The 23,391-nt window shown below is 45.6% G+C and overlaps 1 protein-coding gene and 1 long non-coding RNA gene across 10 annotated transcripts in view; one reads left to right on the forward strand and one right to left on the reverse strand.

Annotated features, from left to right (window-relative positions):
- The window catches only part of ITPR1 (inositol 1,4,5-trisphosphate receptor type 1), a 328,400-nt gene that overhangs the window by 289,035 nt on the left and 15,974 nt on the right, over positions 1–23,391 (forward strand). For all 6 annotated transcript variants that reach the window (XM_045493609.1, XM_045493610.1, XM_045493612.1 and 3 more), the window contains 6 exons: positions 1,635–1,799; positions 6,460–6,655; positions 8,008–8,100; positions 9,304–9,443; positions 10,006–10,171; positions 13,076–13,236. In XM_045493609.1, coding sequence (XP_045349565.1) covers positions 1,635–1,799; positions 6,460–6,655; positions 8,008–8,100; positions 9,304–9,443; positions 10,006–10,171; positions 13,076–13,236 — 921 coding nt within the window. The remainder of the gene's footprint in view (positions 1–1,634; positions 1,800–6,459; positions 6,656–8,007; positions 8,101–9,303; positions 9,444–10,005; positions 10,172–13,075; positions 13,237–23,391) is intronic.
- Positions 10,165–23,391, reverse strand: part of LOC123605916 — a 34,589-nt gene continuing 21,362 nt past the window's right edge. For all 4 annotated transcript variants that reach the window (XR_006716000.1, XR_006715998.1, XR_006715999.1 and 1 more), the window contains 2 exons: positions 22,176–22,282; positions 10,165–10,785 (listed from right to left, as the gene is read on the reverse strand). This is a non-coding gene — a long non-coding RNA (uncharacterized LOC123605916). The remainder of the gene's footprint in view (positions 10,786–22,175; positions 22,283–23,391) is intronic.

Raw genomic sequence — 23,391 nt, forward strand, 5'->3', positions numbered from 1 at the left:
GGGGACACTGGTCTTGGACCAAGACTGAGAACCCTTATTTGCTGCTGAAGCAATAGAGGCAGCAGGGCAGAAGTTGTTAAGGGGCTTGAGTGGATTCAAGTGAAGTGAATTGCTCTGCTGAGCTGTTCAGAGCCCTGGCAGCTTTGAGGTCCTGGAATGTAAACCAGAGCATGGCCGTCCCCCACCCCCCACCCCGCCCTCCCCAAACCTCATCAACACAGATCATCCAGAGCCAGTGATACTCCCTCACCCTATGAAAGATCCTGTACTACCGACAGCTAGAATACTAGAAAAAAACAAAACTGGTAGACTGAATCTTTATCCTGTCTGAGAAAGCCTGACTTTCTCTTTGGGTGTGGGCTTTCGCTCTTATCTGATTGCTGAGAAGCTCACTTACACTGACCCACCAGATTAACTGGCAGAATTTCCCTAGTACCTACAGCCAAGGTAGCTAGGGCAGCAGAAGATGGTTTTACCGCATACATCTGAAAAGCTTTCTCTTCAGCCAGCCTTCTCTTGGTTCGAGTTTTTCTGTCCACATGTTGCTAGAGACAGCGTTCTAGGCTTGGGGTTTCTGTTCAAGGTGGGACTATAACAGAATAGATCGACCTCCAGTTACAAATGTCGGGAAACCTAATCCATGCCAGTCTAAGCAAAGGAGAAAATGCATAGTTTCATGTGACTCAGAAAGGAAGATCCTAGCTTTAGGTGCAGCTGAATACCGTTGCCCAGGCAGTAGCCTCAGCATCCAGTTGCATCTTTTGGGTCTGCATTGATTGTACCCCGAGGCTCAGTGGTATGGCAAGATGGATGCCAGCAGCTTCAAAGCTTACTTTCTGTCAGGTTCAAGGTTGGAAGGAAAGAACAAAGTTGTCTTCTGCTGCAAAAGGTTTCATTGGGTATCATTGGTTCCATTTGGTCATGTGACTGTCCTTGAACCAATCCACATTGCCCGGGAAGTAGTATATTCCAATCAACTGGGATGGAGCCCTGCCCAGATTTCAAGGACTGATAGATGGAAAGGGACAGATCCCCAAAGGAAAATTATAAGTTATTCCCAGAAGAGGGGGCAGAGGTATATAATTCATCCTGAAGTCTCCCTTACTGTTTTTTTCCTCCAGAAAATTCTTATTTCCCCTATGAATTAGGAGTAATAAAAGACAAAAACCAACTGCTTCTCATTACACTGCAACCCTTATAATGCCTAGAATGTAACAGAAATTCAGAAAATGCTAATATTTATGCTGATCACAGGGTTCATAGATTGAGGTCACTTCTGTGTTTGACTAAGTCATATAAGAATGTTAGAAATGATTCATATCTCATTTCGAAAATCATAATTTCAGTATGTGTTAATTTTGTTTTTGTCATATACAAATGCCACTTGATTACTGTTGCTCCTGAAGTTATTTGACTACCACATAATTTGAAATATGCCTGAAAAGCAAAGTAATGATATGACTTAGATCTGCAAAATGGTTCTTGGCGTGTTTGGTGGGCACTTGGGTGCAAAAGGAAGCTTTGCTCGGGTATAGTTGCTAAAATACCTTGAGTGAAAATGGCCCTCAGCTGTCACAAAGTCTGAAGTTCGGCATGATCCATTCTTATGTGGCTGTTCCTGTCATTATTCTCAGGTCTGCAATAAAATCATCTTTCTGATGAGCTTTGTGGGCAACTGTGGAACGTTCACCAGAGGCTACCGAGCCATGGTTCTGGATGTTGAGTTCCTTTACCATTTGTTATATCTGCTGATCTGCGCCATGGGGCTCTTCGTCCACGAGTTCTTCTACAGTTTGCTGGTGAGTTCCTGGTGTGGAAGGATCTTACATGTTGAACACCAGGAGTGCCCTGTGACCTGTGTCTCATCACAGACCCCTCCTTTTAGTGGTGATTGGTATGTCTGGTCTCACAGGAGGTCACATGCCTCATTTTGGGGATCTGGAGAGGCAAGCTCCTCAGGGAGCAGGGCAGCTAGCAGGAGAGAGGGAGGTGTGGGATCATGGTGCACGTTGGACCTTTTACTTGTCAGTGGTAGACAGTGCCTACAGTCTGGATCAGGGGATGTTCCCTCCATTGTGTCTTTGTCTTTCTTTCTTGGACTCAGCCAGCACTTACCGAGGAGAATGTTGTTGAAACCGTCATTTTCTGATAATTCTCGTGGGGTCCACTTCCCAGGGAGGACGTGTAGTGACAGAAAAAGAGTAGGAGCTATTTTCTAAGTCCCTAGATTCAAGACATTGAGCTCAGTAGATTTATTGGTCCAGGAGACCTTTTCATTGGAAGTGATTTTGTTCCAATCTGAGCCAAGGGAATAATGTCTTGATAGTCCATAAAATGAGTTGGTTCGATCACCTTCCTTCCTCCTGACTAGGTTTTTAAATTATAGACCAAATATCTACTCAATCTCCTGTCATTAGACGGACTCTATACCTGTAGAGTTATAGATAAGAAACCTTTGCCTATACCTACATCAAGTGACAGGAAGCATAAAATTGACCTATTTGCCAGCAAATCCATCCATAAAGCGACTGGAAGTATTAAAATGTGAGTGCGGTTAAAAAATGATCAAAGCTTAAGTGTTGACTCAAAGTGAGGGACTTAATTTGCAAACAGCAGAACAAGGAAAAATCTGGGAGGTGTCCTCCGTGTGGTCTCTGGACTGGCTATTTAATTGCTCTGTGCCTCAGTTTCCCCATCCACAAAATGAAAACAAGCCGTCCCCCTCACAGGGCCGTCACAGGGATTATGTGCAACTGTGCACGTCAGGGCCTTAGAATAGCACTACCACACGAGAAATGCTTAGCAATTCTAGCTATTATTACTGTCTTTGTCATCGCTTACTTCCTCTGCCATCCAAAACACCATAAAGAATTCACCATTCAGGTCATCAGGATTAGCTCATTCCATTAGTGGTATATGTTGGCAGGCTGAGGGAAATGGATTCTTTTACCTCATTTTAAAATAGGTCTGGCTAGACTTTGAGGTTTTAGGCAAAGAGGTCTCTGGGTGTACTTGTGATGGCCATTATGGGGCCTATTTTGGTCACTGTGTATCAGAAATCTTGAGAGCCCTGTGTATAGTTCTGAGCCTGTTGGTCTCCTGCAGCGATGTCCCTGGATGAACATCTGGTATTTGAGTCGGGAAGACCCAAGTCCTCCTGGGCAGGGAGGCCGAGTTCACGTACAGGTCTCTCTCGTCCCAACTGAGGGATCTCTCCCAAGAGACAGGCGATTCTACACTTTATGTCTCATTGGCTTCATTTCCTTCTCCATACATTCAAGTCCTCTCCTTTTGGTCATTTGCAGTGCCAGCCAGTGCTACGTGTGGGGATGTCGTGGTAAGCCAAACCGATATCCTATCTTCCCTCACAGGCCTTACAGTCCAGAAAGTCATCGTTATAGCCATTTACTGAACATGTGCTGTGTGCTATTTTCATACAGTCTCTCACAGCGACTGCGGAGGTAGATGGTATCTCCAAATTATAGATGGTGAAACCGAGGGTTGGCAAGGTTAAGTGACTTACCAAAGTCACCCAGGAAGTGCCACAGACCAGATAGCAACTTAGCTCTGTTGATTGCCCAGTCACTTCTGAAGCACAGCCCTGAACTGCCTTTCACTGGAGCTCGTGAAGAAGTCCCTGCTGCATGCATCTGTTATCTCCCAGTGCAGTCTGCATTCGTGCTGTCACATCTCTGATCTGTCACAGAGTAACCCCGGGCCTCAGGACACCTGAGCTCAGTTCCCTTGTAGAAAACGTACTAGCATCAAACTCGATTGTGGCTAGATGCCTCTCATATGTGCTTCTGGGCCTTGACTTGTCTGTGACCTCAGGTGACTTGTTACTTTTGGTGTCAAAAGTGGTATTTAACATGTTTATTGAGAATCACAGACAGAATACTGAAACCATTCAAGTTATTCCATAAGTTAGGCAAGTCGATGACAGAGAGGAACTGGAAAGAGACCTTCAGCAGGGAAAACCCATATGTCCCAGGGCTGTGAAAGCACCACACCAGCAGGCCAGAAAGGCACAGTGGGAGGGTGGGACCCCCAGACTGGCTGAACCTTGTCTCGAGCCTGCATCCAGGCAAATCCGTAGAAAATATTAACACCCTGAGATGAAACTGTGTGAAGTTTGTAGATGGACAGGTAACAGAAGAAGAAATCCATATGGTCAGTAAACCTAGAAGATTGTTCATCCTCAACGCTAAACAAATACCTGCTAGTTAAAACAGCAATGAGATCCTGAGCTATGCCTGTGATGTATGGAAAGGTTCAGAGGCATGAGCATGCTCGGGTCTCATGTGGGTGTGCAACAGCAGGCACCGGCCTCTGACAGCATGGACTATGCAGTACAGCCTTTTGGGAACGCAATGGGGCGACATAGTCTGTTACAACATTAGGCCCAACAATTTCCTTTCTGGAAGTTCTCCAAAAAGAAATAACTGGACAAGTATGTATAGAGGCAAGTACAGAATGTGCATCACAGCATTATTTTTAATGACATGCAATTTAAAACATCTTGACTTTTTTAAAAAAAAAAGGTAAATACTTCGGTTAAGTAAACTGTGCTTTTTCCATATACTGACATTCTAGGTGATTATTTTTGACGTGAAAATGTTTGTGATTGCTTGGTGAAAGAGCCTGACTGTATGCCACTATTACGGTATATTACATATATTACATTTTTTCTAATAAAGGCAGAAGGAGAGAACTTGAGTCGATGTCTATAGATGGTGGAGTTATTGGTGATTTTTGGTTTTCCGTGTGCTTTTCTCTGTTTTCAAAGTTTTCTTCATTAAACGGGTAATTCACTAATTAGAAGACAGTTTTTCCTGTATAAAGTAACGCATATCCATTGTTTCAAAGCCAGAAGTTATAGGTGAGTGAGAAAAAAAAAAAAAATCACTTGTTGTTTCAAGAACTTGGTGGCTATACAATCTTAGAGTTCTTACCGCCCCCCCAAAACAAGTGTCATTTGTTGATTGTCTGAAATTGCTCTGACTTGCTGCTTCATAGCGGCTTGTTGGAAAATATTTAACCAACGTTAATAGCAACATTAGCCTTTTGTACTCTTCAATTGATGAAACACCTCTTCCTTGCTTCCTTCCTTTTGACTATGCTCCTTTACCCAGTGTCCTTCATGCAGGTCTCAGGACACAGATTGGCGTTATGGAGGCAGAAGGGCTAATTGACCAGAAAATGAACTCAGATGTAAAGCTATAAATTGGAAGGGACTCAGAGATCAGCTATTTCATTCCGCTGATTTTACAGATGAGGAAACTGAGGTCCAGAGAGGTTACAGAGCTCCGCCAACATCTTGCTGCAAATTAAAAGCAGAGTGAGGATTGAAACCCTTGTCCCCTGACTCACTTGGCTGTGCAGTCATTCCCAAAAGCCAAGTGGAGGCAAAACCTTCAGAAAATGCAGTCGATGTCAGCACAGAGGCCAGATTAAAACTAGCCCCCAGGTCCAAGAATTAGCCCACAGAGTTCTCCTCCATGTCTCTTTATTCTTTCTCCAGCCAAATATCTGAAAAAACAACCCATCAGTCCCCCCATACCTAGAAGTACTACAGGCCAACTTCTTGCACAGAGCAAGTCTCTTAGCAGAGGGCAAGCCTAGACTGTGAACCCACACTGCACTTCAGGGGATCTCTGCCTCCCCCTGCCACTAGAGAAATGGGAAAGGTTTAGACTTCCTCTTGTATTACCACCACCAGTGATCCTGCCATAAGCTTTGGGACCTTGGCCTAGTCCCTTCATCAGGAAATTATAATTACCATTTACCGTGAGGCACTCAGCACGTAAGGCTGGCCATGCGGGATGTACCATACACAGTATATACATCACGTAGCTCTTGTTCACTACAACTCTCTGTCCTCCCGTCTGCACATGAGGAAACAGAGGCTCAGAGGGAAGGAGAAAGAACCTAGCCTGATGTTGTGATGTCCTGTGGTTGAACTAAGATTTGCACCTCTTAACTCTACAGTGCCCACTGCCTGCACTGCCCGGTTGGGTGTGGCCTTCCCCTTGAGGCTCCGAGCTCTGGGAGGACAAGGACCAGGGCTTGCCCACTCCCGCTTCCAGAGTGGCTGGCCCTTAGCAGAAGCTCAGTAACTACTCCATGAATGCACACTCATCACTTTTCTCCCCCTTGCTTGCTGAAACTCACTGGTACCACCCTGTATTTGTTCCCTCTACAAGCACCTCTAAACTGTCTGAGTAACTCTTGAAACTCCAACTGATTCCCTCCTTCCTTTCCTATGCTTATTTCCCTTATCTCAGTTTTCATTAAGACAGGCAAGTATGAAGTGTTAAGAAAACAGTAGAATGCTTCTGACTTGTTAAAAGGGTAAATTCTCTATAAATCAAGTTGTCATTATGAGATATGTAATCTACATACATACATCTAATATAGAGGTTTCTTAAAACCATTGCATTGTCTTCTTTGTTTTTAAAGCTTTTTGATTTGGTATACAGAGAAGAGACTCTGCTTAATGTCATTAAAAGTGTCACTCGCAATGGCCGGTCCATCATCTTGACAGCAGTTCTGGCTTTGATCCTGGTTTACCTGTTCTCAATAGTGGGCTATCTTTTCTTCAAAGATGATTTTATCTTGGAAGTAGACAGGTTGCCCAATGAAACAGCTCTTCCAGGTGAGTTTGAGTCTTCTCATCTTTTTTTTAATGTTAAAAAAATATTTCTTAATTGTAAGTGAACTAAAAGAGAATGATGACTTTAGCAGTGTAGGTATCTCCCCAGCACTGAGAGCATGAATTCTGAATAGAGGGCTTAGTCGTCACTTTATTCAAAGGGTGGTAGGATATATCGAATGCTGAGTGGGAGTGTCCAGAGCCTACACTTACTTTATTGCCTAAAGTCATATTTTAAACTAATAGGACTTATTCAAAAACAGTTTGACCATATATGTTGAAAGATAGGAGGGTGTATCCCTCTGGCTTGGTAAATCTACTTCTAGGAATTGATCCTTAAAGGAAAAGCCTTCTGCCTGTGCATGCAGAAATGATGTGTATGAAGGATGCTGACTCCATTGGGAAACTGGAAGCAGTCTAAACATCAAGTGTTTTATTAGACTGCAGTCCCCTGGGGTGGCTTGCCCTGCAGTTAGGACACATCTTTATAATCCTTCAATGAAAAGCACCCACAAATATATGGGAAACTGCAGAATAATAACTATAATAGGATCCACATATATATTTTTAAAAATTGAAAGCTCACATATGTCCTTTAAAATATGGAAGAATATACACCCCCCCCTCTCCCCCAGCAGTGGCTGTCTCTGGGGCTTGTTTACTATATACAAGTTTGACAATGTGTATTATTTTTATATAGAGCAAGAACAGTTTTGAGAATGAAATAAAATGATTATATACTTGAGTGAGTGATACCCAAGTCTTCCTTTGTGTCAATCACAATATTTTAACACCGTTAAGTGAAATGTTACTGGTTTTTTATCAGGTAACCAGAGGCCCTGAGTCCAAGGAACAAAGTAGAATTATTATCACTGGCTGCGCCAGGCAGCCTTTTTCTAAATGCTGCATTCTTGGCGTGTAATTCCAGCTTCCAAGTTGACACTGACTGAAATTTCCTGCCAACCATCTTAGGGTTCTGAACTAAACTGGTCTGGACCTTGGATTTCCGCTCATGCCTGCTGATGCTTTCCGTGCAGACTTGGTGTAAATCTTGCTGGAGTCTGTACGCTCAGTAGTATTTGTCGAAGAGTTTCAGCTGTGTGTCTTTAAAGTTGGAGAGGTGCTATTTAAGTGCGATATTTCTAGTAAGCCTACAGGAATTGACATTTCTGGCTTCTTTCCCATCCAGATCACCAAATGAAAGTGTAAATTGCATCTCTGCCTTGAATTTATATGCAGGAATGTAGGGTGTTATTTATGTAAAGAATTGTTTAATCAGCCGTGAATTGGGGACTTCAAACATTTTAACCATATGCTGCCAGATTGTTCATCATAAAATTTCCTCTCTCTCCCAGAAGCCGGAGAGAGTTTGGCAAGCGAGTTCCTGTATTCTGACGTGTGTAGGGTGGAGACTGGGGAGAACTGTTCCTCTCCTGCACCCAAAGAAGGTAGGAACGTGTAGCCTTAAGCCCCGTGTTAGTGACAGGCCCCTCTTGAAGCTTAGATGGCGCACATGACATTGGAAGCAGATGGAAGCAGATTTACTCTTGAGAAGTAAGGCCAATAGCAAAGAGTAAAGACTGGGAGAGAGGAGGGAGATGAAAGGGAAGAAGGTCTAATACCTGCTTGATTGATTCAGCCACTATTTCCTGGGTGCCCTCTAGTTGCCAGGGACTGTGCTATACTCTAAGATACGCCAGTGTAGTGGGGTAGGCAGCCAGGCAGGCACCTTGCTGATGACTGGAGAGTATGCTAATGCTAGGAACAAGGACAGAATACAGAAGAGAGGCACCCAGCCTAATACTGGAGTAAGAGAATCCCCAAGGAGGTGATAGCTAAACTAAAATGGTAAAATCTTGGACAGAGGAGGAGGAGTGAGTGTTCCAGTTAAAGGGAATAAGGTGTCCAAAGACTTTGAGGTAGAATATACCATGTTGAGGGATACAATGATCATGAGGAAGAGTAGTAGTAAGAAATGAAGCCAGATGGGTCATCAGTAGGCCAGATCATGAAGGATCTTACATGTTAGGCTAAGAAGGTTAAACTACATCCAAAGGATGAATGGAAGTTGTTGAAAGCCAGGAGTGATCTGTGTTTTTAGCAAGACCATTATCACTGCAACTGGAGAAAAGAACAAGATAGGCAGCAAGACATGGTTCTTTTTCCAAAAATGATGAAGAATGAATGGACAGCGTCCAATGTAAAGTGATTTATCTAGAGGACCTGCTGTAAAATGTTGCTGAGTTTAGCCAGTGGGGAGCTTGGGTCCTATGGGATTACCCTCAGCTGAGAGACAAGATGCTCCTGACTCAGAGTATTAAGCAACTTATCTAAGGTCAAACACCTGTTCTGAGCTGGGACTGGAGTTTAAAATCTGAGAAGGATAGGGAATATTATAGATTTAATATAGGGAAGGGCACTTGTGACTTGGCTTGAGAAACTAGCAGGGGTTGGTGATGAAAACAGAATTGCCCCCAGGTAACCTCAGATATTTGAAAGAAAGTATTTGATACCTGATTCCTTAGTTTTACTCTTTCTTGTTCCCATGTGTCTGTCAGCTGGCAAGATGGCATTCAGGAAAGACAGTGTCAAAATCATGGTACGTCTTTTCCCACATGCTGTAAATCTGTTGTTTCTTACCACATTCATAGAGCTGGTCCTCACAGAAGAGACGGAGCAAGACAAGGAGCACACGTGTGAGACACTTCTGATGTGCATTGTCACGGTGCTGAGTCACGGGCTGAGGAGCGGGGGCGGAGTAGGAGACGTGCTCAGGAAACCATCCAAAGAGGTAGCTGGATCCTGACGGGAAGGCAGAGGTGGGGGGAGGTGGCTGGATCCCGAAGGGAAGGCAGAGCTGGGTGGGGGTGGGGAGCAGCACGCAGAGAAATTGCATGGAAACCAGAGACAGAGGCAGAGCTGGAGTAGTGATGAGGAGACGTGCAGGACTGGCCAGTTGAGGCTTCTCTCCCCTCCATCCATGGCCATAGTATCAGGGTGCAGGGAAACCCTCTTTGTGGAAAGCCCCGCCCACTCCACGTACTGAAATGCTCCTGCAGGGCTGGGTCTGGCCTGCCTGAGCACATCTCCCAGACACCTTAGATCCCAGGAAGCTGTTCTTGTGCACATGCCACACAACACTTGCAGAACCGACAGTCTGGACAAAGGGCTTGAAAAGGGGCACAGTTGTGACTTTTCAAGTTTGAGGCCCAATTTAACTTGTGACAGAGCAGACCACTAGGGTGAGGGTGAGCCCTGAATGTCGGGCACGTCGAGTCCTCCTCCTTCTGCCCTGAGCTCTGTGGGCCAGAGGATGGTGGGTCACGTTGCTGATGGCGACGCCTCTTTTCCAGGAGCCCCTCTTTGCTGCCAGAGTAATCTATGACCTCTTGTTCTTCTTCATGGTCATCATCATCGTCCTTAATCTGATTTTCGGGGTCATTATTGACACCTTTGCTGACCTGAGGAGTGAAAAGCAGAAGAAAGAGGAGATCTTAAAGACCACGTGCTTTATCTGTGGTGAGTGTGGCAGCCAGCCTCAGCAGGGAAGCACGGGCTTTCTGTGGGAGAGGCGCTGCCCTCCTGCTCTAGCATCTCTGGCCTTGGCGTCGGGTGGACTTCGGTTCTGCCTCCGCCGGCCAGTGTTTGGAGTGCCCATCAATTCCCTGTAGGGGTTGCCTGTGCCAGTTTGTTTTAAGGAACGAAGTGTGGGGTGGCGGGGATGTGATCGCACAGGATCGGAAATGAACATGGCTTATGGTCTTGTGTTTGTTGGGCTGCCGAGCATCTCCTGGTCCCGTCCTAAGTAACCAGAATGGAGATCTTCGTCCGGTTCCAGCCTGTGGATGTCTTCACTGCAGATGGTATCAGGCGTTAAGTGAAAGAATATTCCTCTTAGAGTGTATGGTGAAGGTGTCAGGAGTCAGACCTGGGTTCTGATTAAGTTACTGCAACTTAGTAGTCGTGTAATCATGGTATAGTCCCTTCAGTTCTCTGAACTTGAACTGCTCATCTGTGAAATGGATGCAATAATATGTACTTCTTTGCATTATTGTGGGGCTACGAGAGTCAGTTTATGTAACACAGCTAGCACAGAACCTGCACATTGTAGGTGCTCGATGATGAGCAGTAAACTGCAACAGAAGAGAGGTACAGGGGATACCCAAGAAACCATTGTCACTATAACTGCAGAAAAGTATATGTAAATGTAAACTAATCATGTAGGGATCTGGGAGCTGAGTAGTCATTTCAGGATTATTCATAATATAGTTACTGAATGTATAAATTTCCTATTGGTACAGATGCTCACAAAATGAGCATTTTCCATTTCAAAACTTAAATCTTTGCTTTTTGCCCCCTGAAAACCACTTAAAGCCTTTTGTTTTGAAATAATTCCAGAGTTAAAGACAAGTGATTAGAGTAGTACAAAGAATTTCTATACACTCGTTAACCAGACTCCCCAAATAGTAATAATTTACCTAATCTGCTTTACTCATAGTTTTTCCGAAAAGTCAGAGATTGGCTGGCATGATGTATCTTTATCCCTAAATATGTCAATATATACTTCCTAAATAGTAAGCTGTATATATACACACAGACACACGCACACACACACACTCAGCATAGTTATCAAAATTAGGAAATTAACAAAGATACCATGTTATCACTCAATCTCCAGACCCTATTCAGATTTCACCCTTTATCCCAGAAATGTCCTGTACAGCAAATGAAAGCCCAGGTCACATCATTGCATTCACTTGTCACGGCTCATTAGCCTCCATTGACATTTTTTAAGAGTTTGGTCATTTATTGTGTAGAATGTCCCTTGGTTTTGGTTTCTCTGATGTTTCCTCACAATAGAAGTGGGGTATGCATTTTTTTATAGGAACATCAAAGAAATCTGTTTTTTTTCTCCTCAGTGCATCATTTCAGGAGCCATGAGATGCCCACTCATAACCAGTGACATGAACTCTGATCACTAGGTTAAGGTGATAATTGCCAGGTTTTTCCACTAAGTTAGGTTTTTATCTCTTTGTAATTAAGAAACATTTCATGGGGAGATACTTTGAGATCATGTAAATACCCCACTATCCCTCAAATTAAACATTAATCCAGTAGCTTTAATGTCCACTAATGATTTCTGCCCGAGTCTTTTATTAGGATGGCTCTCCAATGATGATTTTCTCATTTTACTATTTTTGCCTTTGTTAACTGGCTTGTTCTTTTAAATAAAAACTCTCTCTTCTCATTATGTATGTATACTATATATGTGTAAGTACTTTTGGATTTGTAACAACATGGATTCCGATATTTTTATTTATTCCAATGGATTATAATCCTTCAATATCATTATTTGCTTTAATAATCAGATTTCCCCAGATTTGTCCAGCGAGAGGCCCTTCAGTGTGGTTTCTGTTTTACCATGGCACCATAATTTTTTATGTACTTTCCTTACATTTTTAGTTCCATGAGCTGTTCATTTCAAGCTTAACTTGTACTTCCCTGACCCAGCCCTGGTATCACCCATTTCTCCAAAAAGTCCTGGTTCTTTTTAGCAGAGAATGGTATTTGGAAGCTAAAATCTAGAAGATCTGGGATCTAGGTGTGCTCATTCCTGCTGGAGTGCCACTGCCAGACCCCAGAAGGGTTATTAGGGTGCAGATGAGGAGTACACATGTATATGCATACACCTGGGTGTTTGTATACACATACATATGTATCGACACACTTCTGTATCTATTTTATATACATATGAAAAAGGATGAGTTCATACCCATAGCTCTAATTCCAATTCAACGTTACGGTGTTTATCTTTCTCCCTTTCCATATTTGTGCTCTCTTCTTTGACAGTGACAAATCTGGCTCCCATGATATACCACATAGTTCTTTGATCGATCCAAGAATATACAGAAACTAGTCTCAACAATTGCTCACCCAGACCTCTGCAAAACAAACTTACCAGCTAGAGTTCAAAATGTGCTTAAAGTTCTTTTTGTCCTCATTCTGTCTCTTCAAAAACCTTTTAACATGTGTACATTTTGGCATCTCCCTGGGAGAAGGGACCTCACATTCACCAGTTGCCTGCTATGCATGAGCAGGTCACACCTGTGCTCATTTAAGCCTGAGCACTCCTAGAACGCAGACGGCAGTCCCCTGTTCCCTGATGGAGCAACTGAGGCACGTGGAGACTAAACAGTGACCGCTAAGGGGCAGAGGTGGGACTCAGACCGAAGTCCATCTCTCTCACATCCTGTGTCTTTCCTGCTGTGATGTAAAAGGGAATGCATGTAGAAGGCCAACAGAATCCAACTCTTCACCAGGATGGGAGCTGGAACCACAGCCTCCTCTCTGGACAGTTCTCTCACAGATTTTTCTAGACCATGGCTGCTCACTTGGGGCCGGGGGCTTTCTGTCTCTCCTTAGGCTTGGAAAGAGACAAGTTTGACAACAAGACTGTCACCTTTGAAGAGCACATCAAGGAAGAACACAACATGTGGCACTATCTGTGCTTCATCGTGCTGGTGAAAGTGAAGGACTCCACAGAGTACACCGGGCCCGAGAGTTATGTGGCAGAAATGATCAAGGTGAGCAGGAAGCTCCTGGAGGCAGTTCGCGCTGGGGCCAGACAGCAGGTCTGTCCTCGCGGCTCACGGCCTGGTGCTGGGAGCCAGCGGGCAGGTCACATGGCAGGAAAATAACATCTCACGCTTAATGGGCTCTTATCATAGTTCAGGTATTAAACTCTAGAACTTTGTGCGTCCTCTCAAGTGAACTTCAGAAGCACCGGGCAGGTGGTATCATCTACACTTTAAAGGAGGAAACGGTGAGGCTCTAAGAGGTTCATGCACAGCCACCTAACTGGGACTGGAGTTTTCACCTAGATCTAACTCTGTAGCCTGATTTCCCATCTCTGTGTACTCAGCCTCTTCTCTTCATTATGGCTGCTTTTCTGTTCTCTCCTTAAATAAGATCTGTCCCTAAGAGATAGCTTTTAAAAATGATCAGTCATTGTAATTCAGCTTGGTTTGTTTGGCCTCGGCCTACCCTTTCTGGGAGATGCTTCGCTAATCATCATAAAGGGATCATATGACAGAGGAACTGGAATCCCAAATTAATCTTGTTGCTGTTGGGGTGCGTGACCGCCATGTCCTGGGAGGAGGGGAAGCTGCTGCAGTTTCCAGAGCACTCTTCTCAGGCAGGGCTTTGTGGAGGCACGAAAACGTGTGCCATAAGAGTCCCAGGCCAGCTGTCCTTTCATACGTGTGGTTTCTGAACTTCGTTAAAACGTTCAGGGGCCTCGGTAAAGTGAGGAGGCATGATCTGTGAAGTCTGGGGAGCCTTTGTGATTTGCACTAGCTCACTTGGGGGAGAGGGAGCCGTTAGCTCGTAAGAAAGACTACACAGTTCGTTGACTCTCCTTCCAGTTGCCAAGGACTTAAGCACTCAGCCCGATAATGAGCTATCCTAAATGAACCCTTCTGTGTTTTTATGCAGATGTGATTTTAAAGCTTTTTATCTAAAGAAATCTCAGGTGATGTGTGTTCGTATAAATATCATTGTATGCAGCAGATGCAGCCAGGTTCGTTCTTTTCTTGCTGGCAGGTCAGCAGTCACATGGTAATAGTCTTGAAAACCCCCATTTGACACCAGCTCAAAGGACTCTGGGTTCTGGAAGGCTTTCTGGGGATACTGTGCCGTCTGTACCTTTGAGGTCCTTAAAGTCTAATGCCATGCTTCTGAAACTCAGTGTACATACAGATCATCTGAGACAGGTTTAGAGTTTTGATTGTGATTCAGCAGGCACTGTCAGGACTTGAGGTGGGGCAGCTCCAGCAAGCTACCAGGGGGTGCCCACGCTGCTGGTTGGCGGGTCATGCTTGGAGTAGTGAGAACCTAACTGAAGAGACAAAACAGATGCTGATTTGAGAAATGATCCTCTAAACTGGTGATGTGGGTGCTAAGGACAGGTATTCCTAATACTCTTCAAGCATTTAGCATTTTCTGGCTTGTAAAGCTCTTTGACATATTTTACTGTGTTTGTAATTAAAATTACCTTAAGTGGGGAACCAATCCGAGAGAACTTGGAGGTTCTCTCCAAGAGAAATCGATGAGGCTTGACAGAGGAGATGACTTTTAAGGGGTTTTGAAAGAGAGAGAGTCACCAATTAGCAGAGGTGGGGGAGGGGGAAAAAAAAAAAACATAGAGAATGAGAAAAAGATGCGAGTTCCAGAATGCAGTCAATAGATGTTCTCTCTTACAGATGAAAGCCACGCTCAGGGTTAGGTAGCTTGCCCAGAAGGAGGGAACCAGGGATCGGGGACGGGACCACAGCCACGCTAGACAGTAGATGAGGAGGGAGCCGGCAGCACTGGGCTGGCCTGGGACGGGACTGGTTTTTAAGGTTAGGAATTCTGATGGTCGCCAGTGCAGATTTCCCGTTAGGTCTCCAGGGTCAGGACACATCAACTGAAAAAGTTCTCAGCGCCTTTCTTTTCCTGCAGTTGTTGATGTTGCCAAACGAAGACATTCTGTCAGCATGATGCTGACAGAGACTGGTCTGCACACACACACATAAGTCGCTTCATTTGCATTAAGTCCTGTAACGCAGAGAGGAGAGTACCTCTAGTTTTTACCCTTTTCCGCATTCTTTTTCTCCCTCACTTTGTGTGCTTCTCTCAGAAGTGTTTGTGTCCTATCTTTAAATCTTTAGGGGCCAGTTTTAAAGTTTTCTGTTAATCCCCTTACTTTACAGTCAGAGAAGATTCTGGTGTGCTTTTAGGTTTCTGTCTCAATCACGTAAAGGGGCCTTGTGAGCCGTCACCTGGTGAGAATTAAGTGCCGGAAGTCACCACCCAGCCTGCTCAGCCAAGCCCACTGCTTGGCCGTGCTTTGAAAAAATCCAGCATTCAGTGTGCTTTCCTCATCCACATCATTCTTAAATTGTACAAGAACTTCTTGTCAAAAGACCTAAAAATATGTAGCATCAAAAGATTGTTAACTCTGAAATGTCAGAGTTGCTGAGGAACCAGACATTTCGTGCCCTTAGCGAGGGCTCAGGAAAGCGTTAGATCCACTGGCTGAAAGGCAGTGCCTTTTGCCGACACCATTTTCAGTGGTGCCTAGTGTTAAGGTTGCACGCATCCCTGCTAGGGACTCCCCGGAGAACACTGGCCACGGGAGGTTGGGTCCTGGGGGTGTTCGGCTGGAAGTCCGTGGGAACTCAGAGCTGCGAGGGGCATGCCCACGTGGTGGACCCATTCAGTCATACACTGTGGGGCAGCCACAGCCAGGAGAGGAGGTCCTCTGAACATTCCCCCTGAGGAGGCAGGCATCCTACCCTCCACCCAGGGAGGAAAAGCCAGGTGATCTCTCTGAGAAGCCAACTCTATTACTCCGGGATCAAGGAGAGAGAAGGGCAGCTAACCATGTCAGAGACGGAAGAAAGAGTCAGCTGGCCGCTCACCTACTCTTTCACTTACCTCATGTCCCAAAAGATCTCAGTGAGACAGGCTCTTCTGGGACTTGGGTTTCTCAGGAAAACCACCTCTTGCCCACTGGCTGGAGGCCAGGGGTCTTTAGCTCTCCCTCAGCTCATGAATTAAGATCCCAGAGACTCATTAAGAACTGTGAAGTACCAGCTGCTTATAGACAACCCAAAAGCCTGGAGCAGAAGAGGCCCCAGGTGGTCAGTGCGGAGGGGGAGGAGCTTCACAGCTGCCCTGAAAACAGCTCCCTGCCGACAGGGGTGTCAGGGAGGGCGAATAGGTTTTCATCTCAAAAAACAAGGAAACACTGTGTTTCTTGCCGTCTCGGGAGGGAAAGAAGGAGCGTGTGAAGATCACGGTAGAGGACTCAGCACCCACATGTTCACCCACAAATTAACTCTCGTCTAAACAGAAGAGAAGATTGTATATTCTCTTCTCTCTCCTTGCCCTCTCTCCTTTCAGTAGAGATGAGGCTATCCCTGGCAGAGCCAAGGCCAGGCTGATGCCTCCCATGAAGTCCCTCCTCCCTAAGCATTGGATTTGGAGGCAGAGAATCCAAGATGTGAATTTTGACTCTGCTCCTTCCTAGCCATGTCGCTCCAGGAAGTCAGGGGACTTCCCTGACCTGAGTTACTGTCTGTAAGTGGGGTTAACACCACCTCACAGGTCCACTGGGTGGTGGGAATGAGATGAATGTGGGGAACCCGGGGGTGGATGACAGAAGGGCCAGATGGACGGACAGAGCAGTCAGCAGGGAAACAGAGTGCAGTGCTGACAGAGAGCTGACGCAAGCATCGCGTCCTACACTTCCACAACTGTGTAAGATGTCTTGGCTGTTGGCACACTGTTGCTTAGAAAAGTCAGAATGGGCATCCTGACTCCAAGAAGTTCCTCCCATGGAAAATTCCGGCTTCTTCATGGCTCTTAAATTTAACATCTTAAGTGCTGTTAAATGTTGAGATAGGACAAAGTCGACAGTAGCATTCATTCTCCAGCGAACTGGCCTCCATACTTGTGACTAAACACACAATCTGTGTGTCTAGAGGTGTCCTCCACTCATATTCACAGCCCAGGACCAGGGGTTCAGGTAACTTGGGGAGTGGCCCCTGAGTTCTGTATGTTGGGTTCTGTCACGACTGGACTTGGCTCCCTGGTGGATTCGTCCCTCGACTCCACACACGTGATGGGAGGTGGGCTGTAACCAGCGCCTCAGAGGGGAAGCGAGGCCTCCCCTGTGACTCTGTACGGATCGCCCAGTATCGCTCCTTCTGGAGATGCAGTCTCAGATTCGTTGACTCAGGCCCCAGACAGAGCTGTACTTTCAGAGAAATGTGACTACGGAATGACCTCACTCAGCCCTGGCAGTTCAAAGCAAGAGAAAAAACCCTGAGTTTCCTTCCTCTCCCCATAGGAACTTGATTTTTGTGCTACCATGTGGAGTTTTAGTGATAGCCTTTTATGATAAGCAGTTTTATTAGCCCTGAACTGCATTTAAATTTTCACAGTAATTTATGTCGCACACTTTTTAAATTTTTTTTTTTAAGGTTTAGTTATTTTTGAGAGAGAGAGAGCACTAGCCAGGGAAGGGCAGAGAAAGAAGGAGACACAGTCTCCAAAGCAGGCTCCAGGCTCTGAGCTGTCAGCACAGAGTCCGACGTAGGGCTCGAGCTCATGAACCTGTGGGATCATGACCTCAGCCAAAGTCAGTCGCTTAACCCACCGAGCCACTCAGGCGCTCCTGTAGCACACGCTCTTTTTCAGTAATTCAACATTCTTTGATTTGTATCCACTGCTGACTGAAACGAGAATTTGTTAGTCCATAGATAATGACACAATCAGATATATTTAACCTGGATAAGTGGTAAATTAGTTGTATCTTTGCCTGAAGGAATTTAAATACTGCACATTGGGCATGTCGTACATAAAAGATCACATATATGATTCCCAGCAAAGATTCAGCAGCCCAATTTTCTGTGACAGTCAACCTCAGGAGAAAAGCCAGTGCTTACTTTGTTAAGCAGAATAAGTTATTCCTGAAAGTTAGAAACTCCAGGAATATTAAGAAGGAAGATTGGTAAAGACCAAACTGTAACTTAAACTATACAAGTACAGATTTTATTAATGAAATCTAGATTTCCCCTCTGTACTTGGAATTCTACCTTCAAAAATAAGTTCTACTTTCAGAGTTGTATTTTTGAGTGAATTGCAGGGTGATAAGAGAGAATGCTGTGGGTCTGATTTCAACATCCCCTGCTACCTGGAGCTGCTCCTGACCCTTCTCTTCTCCCATATGGCATGTTAACTGACCACCGGGCCAGCTGGGGAGAACCTTCTCCTACCACAGCCTGAGTGTCCTGAGAAAGGCTGCTTCCAGAGGAGTGGACTCTGCTGTGCTCTGCCGTAACAAGGCAGACTGGATAATAACTCTGATAACAGGCCATGTTTAATCATTATGTACTGAAATAAATGCTTTGCACACATGATCCCAATTACTCCCCATAACAGCATTGTAGATAGCACCATTACCATTTTACAGATGGGAAACTGGGGCCCAGAAAGGTTGAGCAGCTTCTGCAGGGTCACCCTGCTAGGAAGGGCTGGTGCTGACAGAACCCACCCTGGGGCTGTCCTGACCTGTGCATATACAGTGTGGTTTCCCTCTGCGTTGACACGCAGCCCTCAGTGTCAAGAACCTGCAGCTGTTGGTCAGGCTGAATCTGGTTTTCCTGCCTTGGACTGGCTCATCCCCCAAGGGCCTCCTTCCATCCGGGTGGTGCTGAATTAGCCACCTTCAAAAGAGGCAAGGCCCAGCAAAGGCCCCACTGGGGGTAGGGAGAAGGGTGAGGAAGACTGACCCCCTGGGTGATGCTGAGTGGCTAACGCATAGATCAATGAGATAGAAGCTCTGTGCAGTAGATGAGTGTTAATTCCCTGAGCTGCCGCCAGCACGGCTAGTTGGGGAACCCCCTTGAGTCGAATACTACAGGGGGTTATAGGAATGACGGGAGTTCAGGAAAGGCAGAGCCAACTCTTGCGAAGGGTGTATCTGAAATTACAGTGTTAATTCTAACTCGGTAAAATCTGATGAACCTCCTTACCCTCACCTGAGCCTGGAACAGGGAATGCTCATTCCTTTCATGGCCATTATTTGAGGGGGGAGAGGTGTCTAAGGTAAAGGGGAGGGAAAATTCACCAGAACCATAGACAGACGGGCTTCCACACCCGAGTGACTCATCTGAATGGTTAGAACTCCCTGATAATTAGAGTGTCTGATCCATCATCCTTTAAGCCTGGTGCTGACTTTTTCTCATAGTGAGAACAGACCACGCTCTCCCTCCCTCCCTCTTCCTCTCTCTCTGTCTTCCTCCCTCCCTCCCTCCCTTCCCCACACATGCTCTCACACACTATTCCACTAGAGATTTCTCAATTTGTTCCAGCTTGTATTAATTCACTTGACCTCTTCAGAAACTAGTTGTATGGGGATATAAAAGCAAAGAAACAATCTTCTAAATCAAAAGTAGTGTAATGGCAGCTGGTGAAATGCTGTTAGAAAATAGTGCCTTCTTTCACATAGGAGGAGAGAGTCCAGGAGCCTCCATTCCTGGAAAATGCTTTGCTGAAAGCCCTTTTCAATTTGCATCAAAAAACTATGTAAGAAGTGGCTCAGTCAGTTAAGCATCCGACCCTTGATTTAGTCTCAGGTCATATGTCATGATTCATGAGATCAAGATCCGTGTGGAACAACACACTGACCGCACAGAGCCTGCTTGGGATTCTTTCTCTCCCTCTGCCCCTTCCCCACTCATTCCCACGATCACATGCTCTGTCCTTCTCTCTCAAAATAAAGAAATAAACTCTTAAAAAAACATGTAAGAGGGAGATGTTTTTGCTAGAAAATACCTCCAGTTAAATTTTCCAAGCAAAGAAATTCTCTTAGCAAATAAAGCACTACTAAACATCGATGAGGAAATACTGTAAGAAGATTCAAAGCCATAGGGCATCTGGCCTTAGCAGATCATGTTGATCTGTATTAGCTAAGAAGACACAGGAAGCAAGCACGTCAGAAAGCAGTGTGTTAACAAGGGCAAAAGATCAGAATAGGAACTGAATTACCTACATGTCACCGACTTCTTTTAAGAGGGGAAATGACCCAAGTCTTGCACCTTTCTTGACCCAAGAGAGAGCCTTGGTGCTAGAAAATCTGCAGGCAGGCACTTGGCGAAGTGAGGGCAGCAGCTTTCTGCCCGAGGAGCTCCGTGAAGGGACGAAAGGAAATAACTCGGGACAGAAATGGAAACCAGGAATTACTTGTGTTTCATAATCAGATAAGAGCGAGTCCGTCTGCAGGGAGGGAATGCTGGTAGTGGTCTTGTGAGCAGAAAAGTGAACGTAAACGTCAACCTGAAGGGTCTCAGCTCAAGGCAATGAGAAATGGGGAGTCCCTAGTAGCCAGGACTGAGAGTACAGTGTCAGAAGAGGTCAGCAGGCTGTGCACCCACCTCCCCACAACCACCTGCCTCATCGCGTGCCAGGCGGGCATGTCCTGGCTGGTGATTGAGTAACATGGAAACCCTGTGCTTTCGTGCAGATGTGCAGTAGTGGATTCCGACTTTTTTTTTTTAATTTTTTTTTTTAATGTTTATTTATTTTTGAGACAGAGACAGAGCATGAACGGGGGAGGGTCAGAGAGAGAGGGAGACACAGAATCGGAAACAGGCTCCAGGCTCTGAGTGGTTAGCACAGAGCCCGACGCGGGGCTCGAACTCATGGACCGCGAGATCATGACCTGAGCTGAAGTTGGACGCTTAACCAACTGAGCCACCCAGGCGCCCCGGATTCTGACTTTTATTCTGGGATTCCGGTGAGGTTGCTGAGAGGAAGAGAGTGCCTTCATCAGTTCCAGGGACAGATATTTCAGCACTGGTAGTGCTGCATCGTCAGCTTCCCTGTCTAACCTGGGGGGCCACAAGCCTTGATTAAATGCCCCTCAGGCTCCGAAAGCCCTTCGCCGTGGGTGTGGATACAGCCCATGCTGTGCTCCAGTACAATTCCCAGAATGCTTTCTGAAGTTAGCTGACACCATGGCAGAGCGCGAGAATATTAGAGCAAGGGAGAAGTGGAGAGGGATTTGGCACTTGCCGTTCGGTGGCTGGAAACAGCGTGTCAGCAGCACCGGACTCGCCTCCCAACCAGCCAGACATGCTTGCGCCCCACCCTCTGCACTTGAGCTTGGGTTTCTGTCCGTGGCGGCTGCACAGAGCAGTTGCTGAGCTATGATTCCCCGCCCAGGCTTATCACACGCTCTGCCCTCTAGTCTAGAGGCTAACAAGTCACCCCTTGCCCTGCTGTGCACTTCACAGGTGCGTGCTTCTTCTTACGAAGCACTTGGCATTGGGACCCTTGGTCTGCACTGACCTCCCAGCTCTCTCTGAATTTTCCACACTCTGACCTTCATAGAGGGTGTGCAAGGCACCATTGGTAAGAATGAGTGGAACAGAGCCATAATCGGAAAGGATTATCTATGCTCACTTAGAGCCTGTGCAGAATCTGAGAGAGGTACATAGCAACTGTTGGATCACTCAGCTGAGGACTGCCTCCACCACTGGTGACAGTCTCCCCATTGTGAGCTAGTCCAGGGATGTATATAGGAATTGATGTGTCTGTACACACTTGTATTTGTATATACATATTTACTCACATATTTCCCCCAACTCAGCAGACATGGGAAGTGCAAAAACGTATTTTCCTCCCCTCCACATACTGGAGCTGCCTCCTGCTCTTTCCCCCAGTACAGCACCCACCGAGCTGCCTTCCTTGCCCCCTGCAGTCTCAGACACCCTCACTGCACTTAGAGTGCCATTTTCCCCTGAATCTAAAGACTGACTGTACCTGATACAGCTTACCTGACCGTGAAATTACAGTATGCAATGCATATAACATAGAAAATAATATAGACTGTTTATTGGTAAGGCTTCTGGGCAACAGTAGGCTAATTGTTAAGTTTTGGGTGAGTCAGAAATCATATGCAGATTCTCACCTGTGGGAGTCAGCACCCTTAAATCCCTGGGATGTTCAAGCGTCAACTGTACATACGTTTAGGATTCTTTAAGATATCCCTTTATAATGAAGCCGGCTAACAAGTCACTAAGGAATGTGAGAATGAAGAGTTATTAGTATTTAGGTACAATCCTATGTATGTGCACATTACACAAGTGGACAAGGCTCTCAGTTTCTCCTTTCACACACCCGCTTCTTCTCAGGGCCTTGGTGTAACCCCCATATAAAGTGAGAAAGTTGAATCAGGGTCTCATAGGCCGTCTTTAGCATTGTAATTCAGCGAAGCAACTTGCAAAGCAGTGGTAGGAGTCTGTGAACTACTAAAGAGGGTCTCTGTCTAGAGCAGGGATGAGGGTGTCAGGAGGGAGAGAGGACGCCTGTGTGAACAAGCCGGTAAATCTTTGGGGTCAGGGTGCCCGGGTCAGTAAAATGAGGGATTTGGAAAGGACTGAGGAATTTAGAGAGCCTGCACACAGCTGGTGATCTCTTTCACTCTTAAGAGCTGGAGCTCTGTGGCACATTTCCTCCAAGCCACTCCCACGTCAGTAACAGTGCCAGTGACTTGCCCCTCAGCTCTCACTGGAGTCGTATCAATGGTGAGAGAGATGACATTTTTCTCTTTTCTGGGAGTCTATCTAGGCAGGGCTGACCTTAAGGAAAACCATTTCAGGCAAGAGTTTGACAACATGTAGACCTATAGGATGACTAACACTGTTCGAAGGAACATTGTTGTATATGAAGCAGCTTACATACAACAACCTTACAATAGTGAGGTTTATGAGTGTATACGTATGTGTATGTATATTCAAAAATCCCAAGTATTTTTTCCTGAAACAACAGCAAAGAAATTTGGAAAGCTGTTTAAGTAGACTTCTGGAAAAAGTCATGGAATCCAGAAAAGAATACAGGAAAAAAACAATAAAAATTGCTAAAATCCCATACATAACCTCTGGGAATGTTCTGCTAGATTTCATAGCTAACTGAATATGCTGGGGAAGCTGCCGGGGCAAAGGGTCATGAACCAGCTTGACCGGGGGCAGGTTACCCTAAGTGTTCTCTATTAGGAACCTCCAGTGGGTCAGCCATGCCTTGTCTGACACCGTCTGCCAGCCCCACCTTTTCTCTTCTGTGTGGCCCCTGGCTTCCTCACTTGGAGTGGCAAGCACTGCTTTCTCAGAGTCTCAGTGGGGGCCCAG

This window comes from Leopardus geoffroyi, chromosome A2, assembly GCF_018350155.1.
Source record: "Leopardus geoffroyi isolate Oge1 chromosome A2, O.geoffroyi_Oge1_pat1.0, whole genome shotgun sequence".
NCBI classification, from domain to species: Eukaryota; Metazoa; Chordata; class Mammalia; order Carnivora; family Felidae; genus Leopardus; species Leopardus geoffroyi.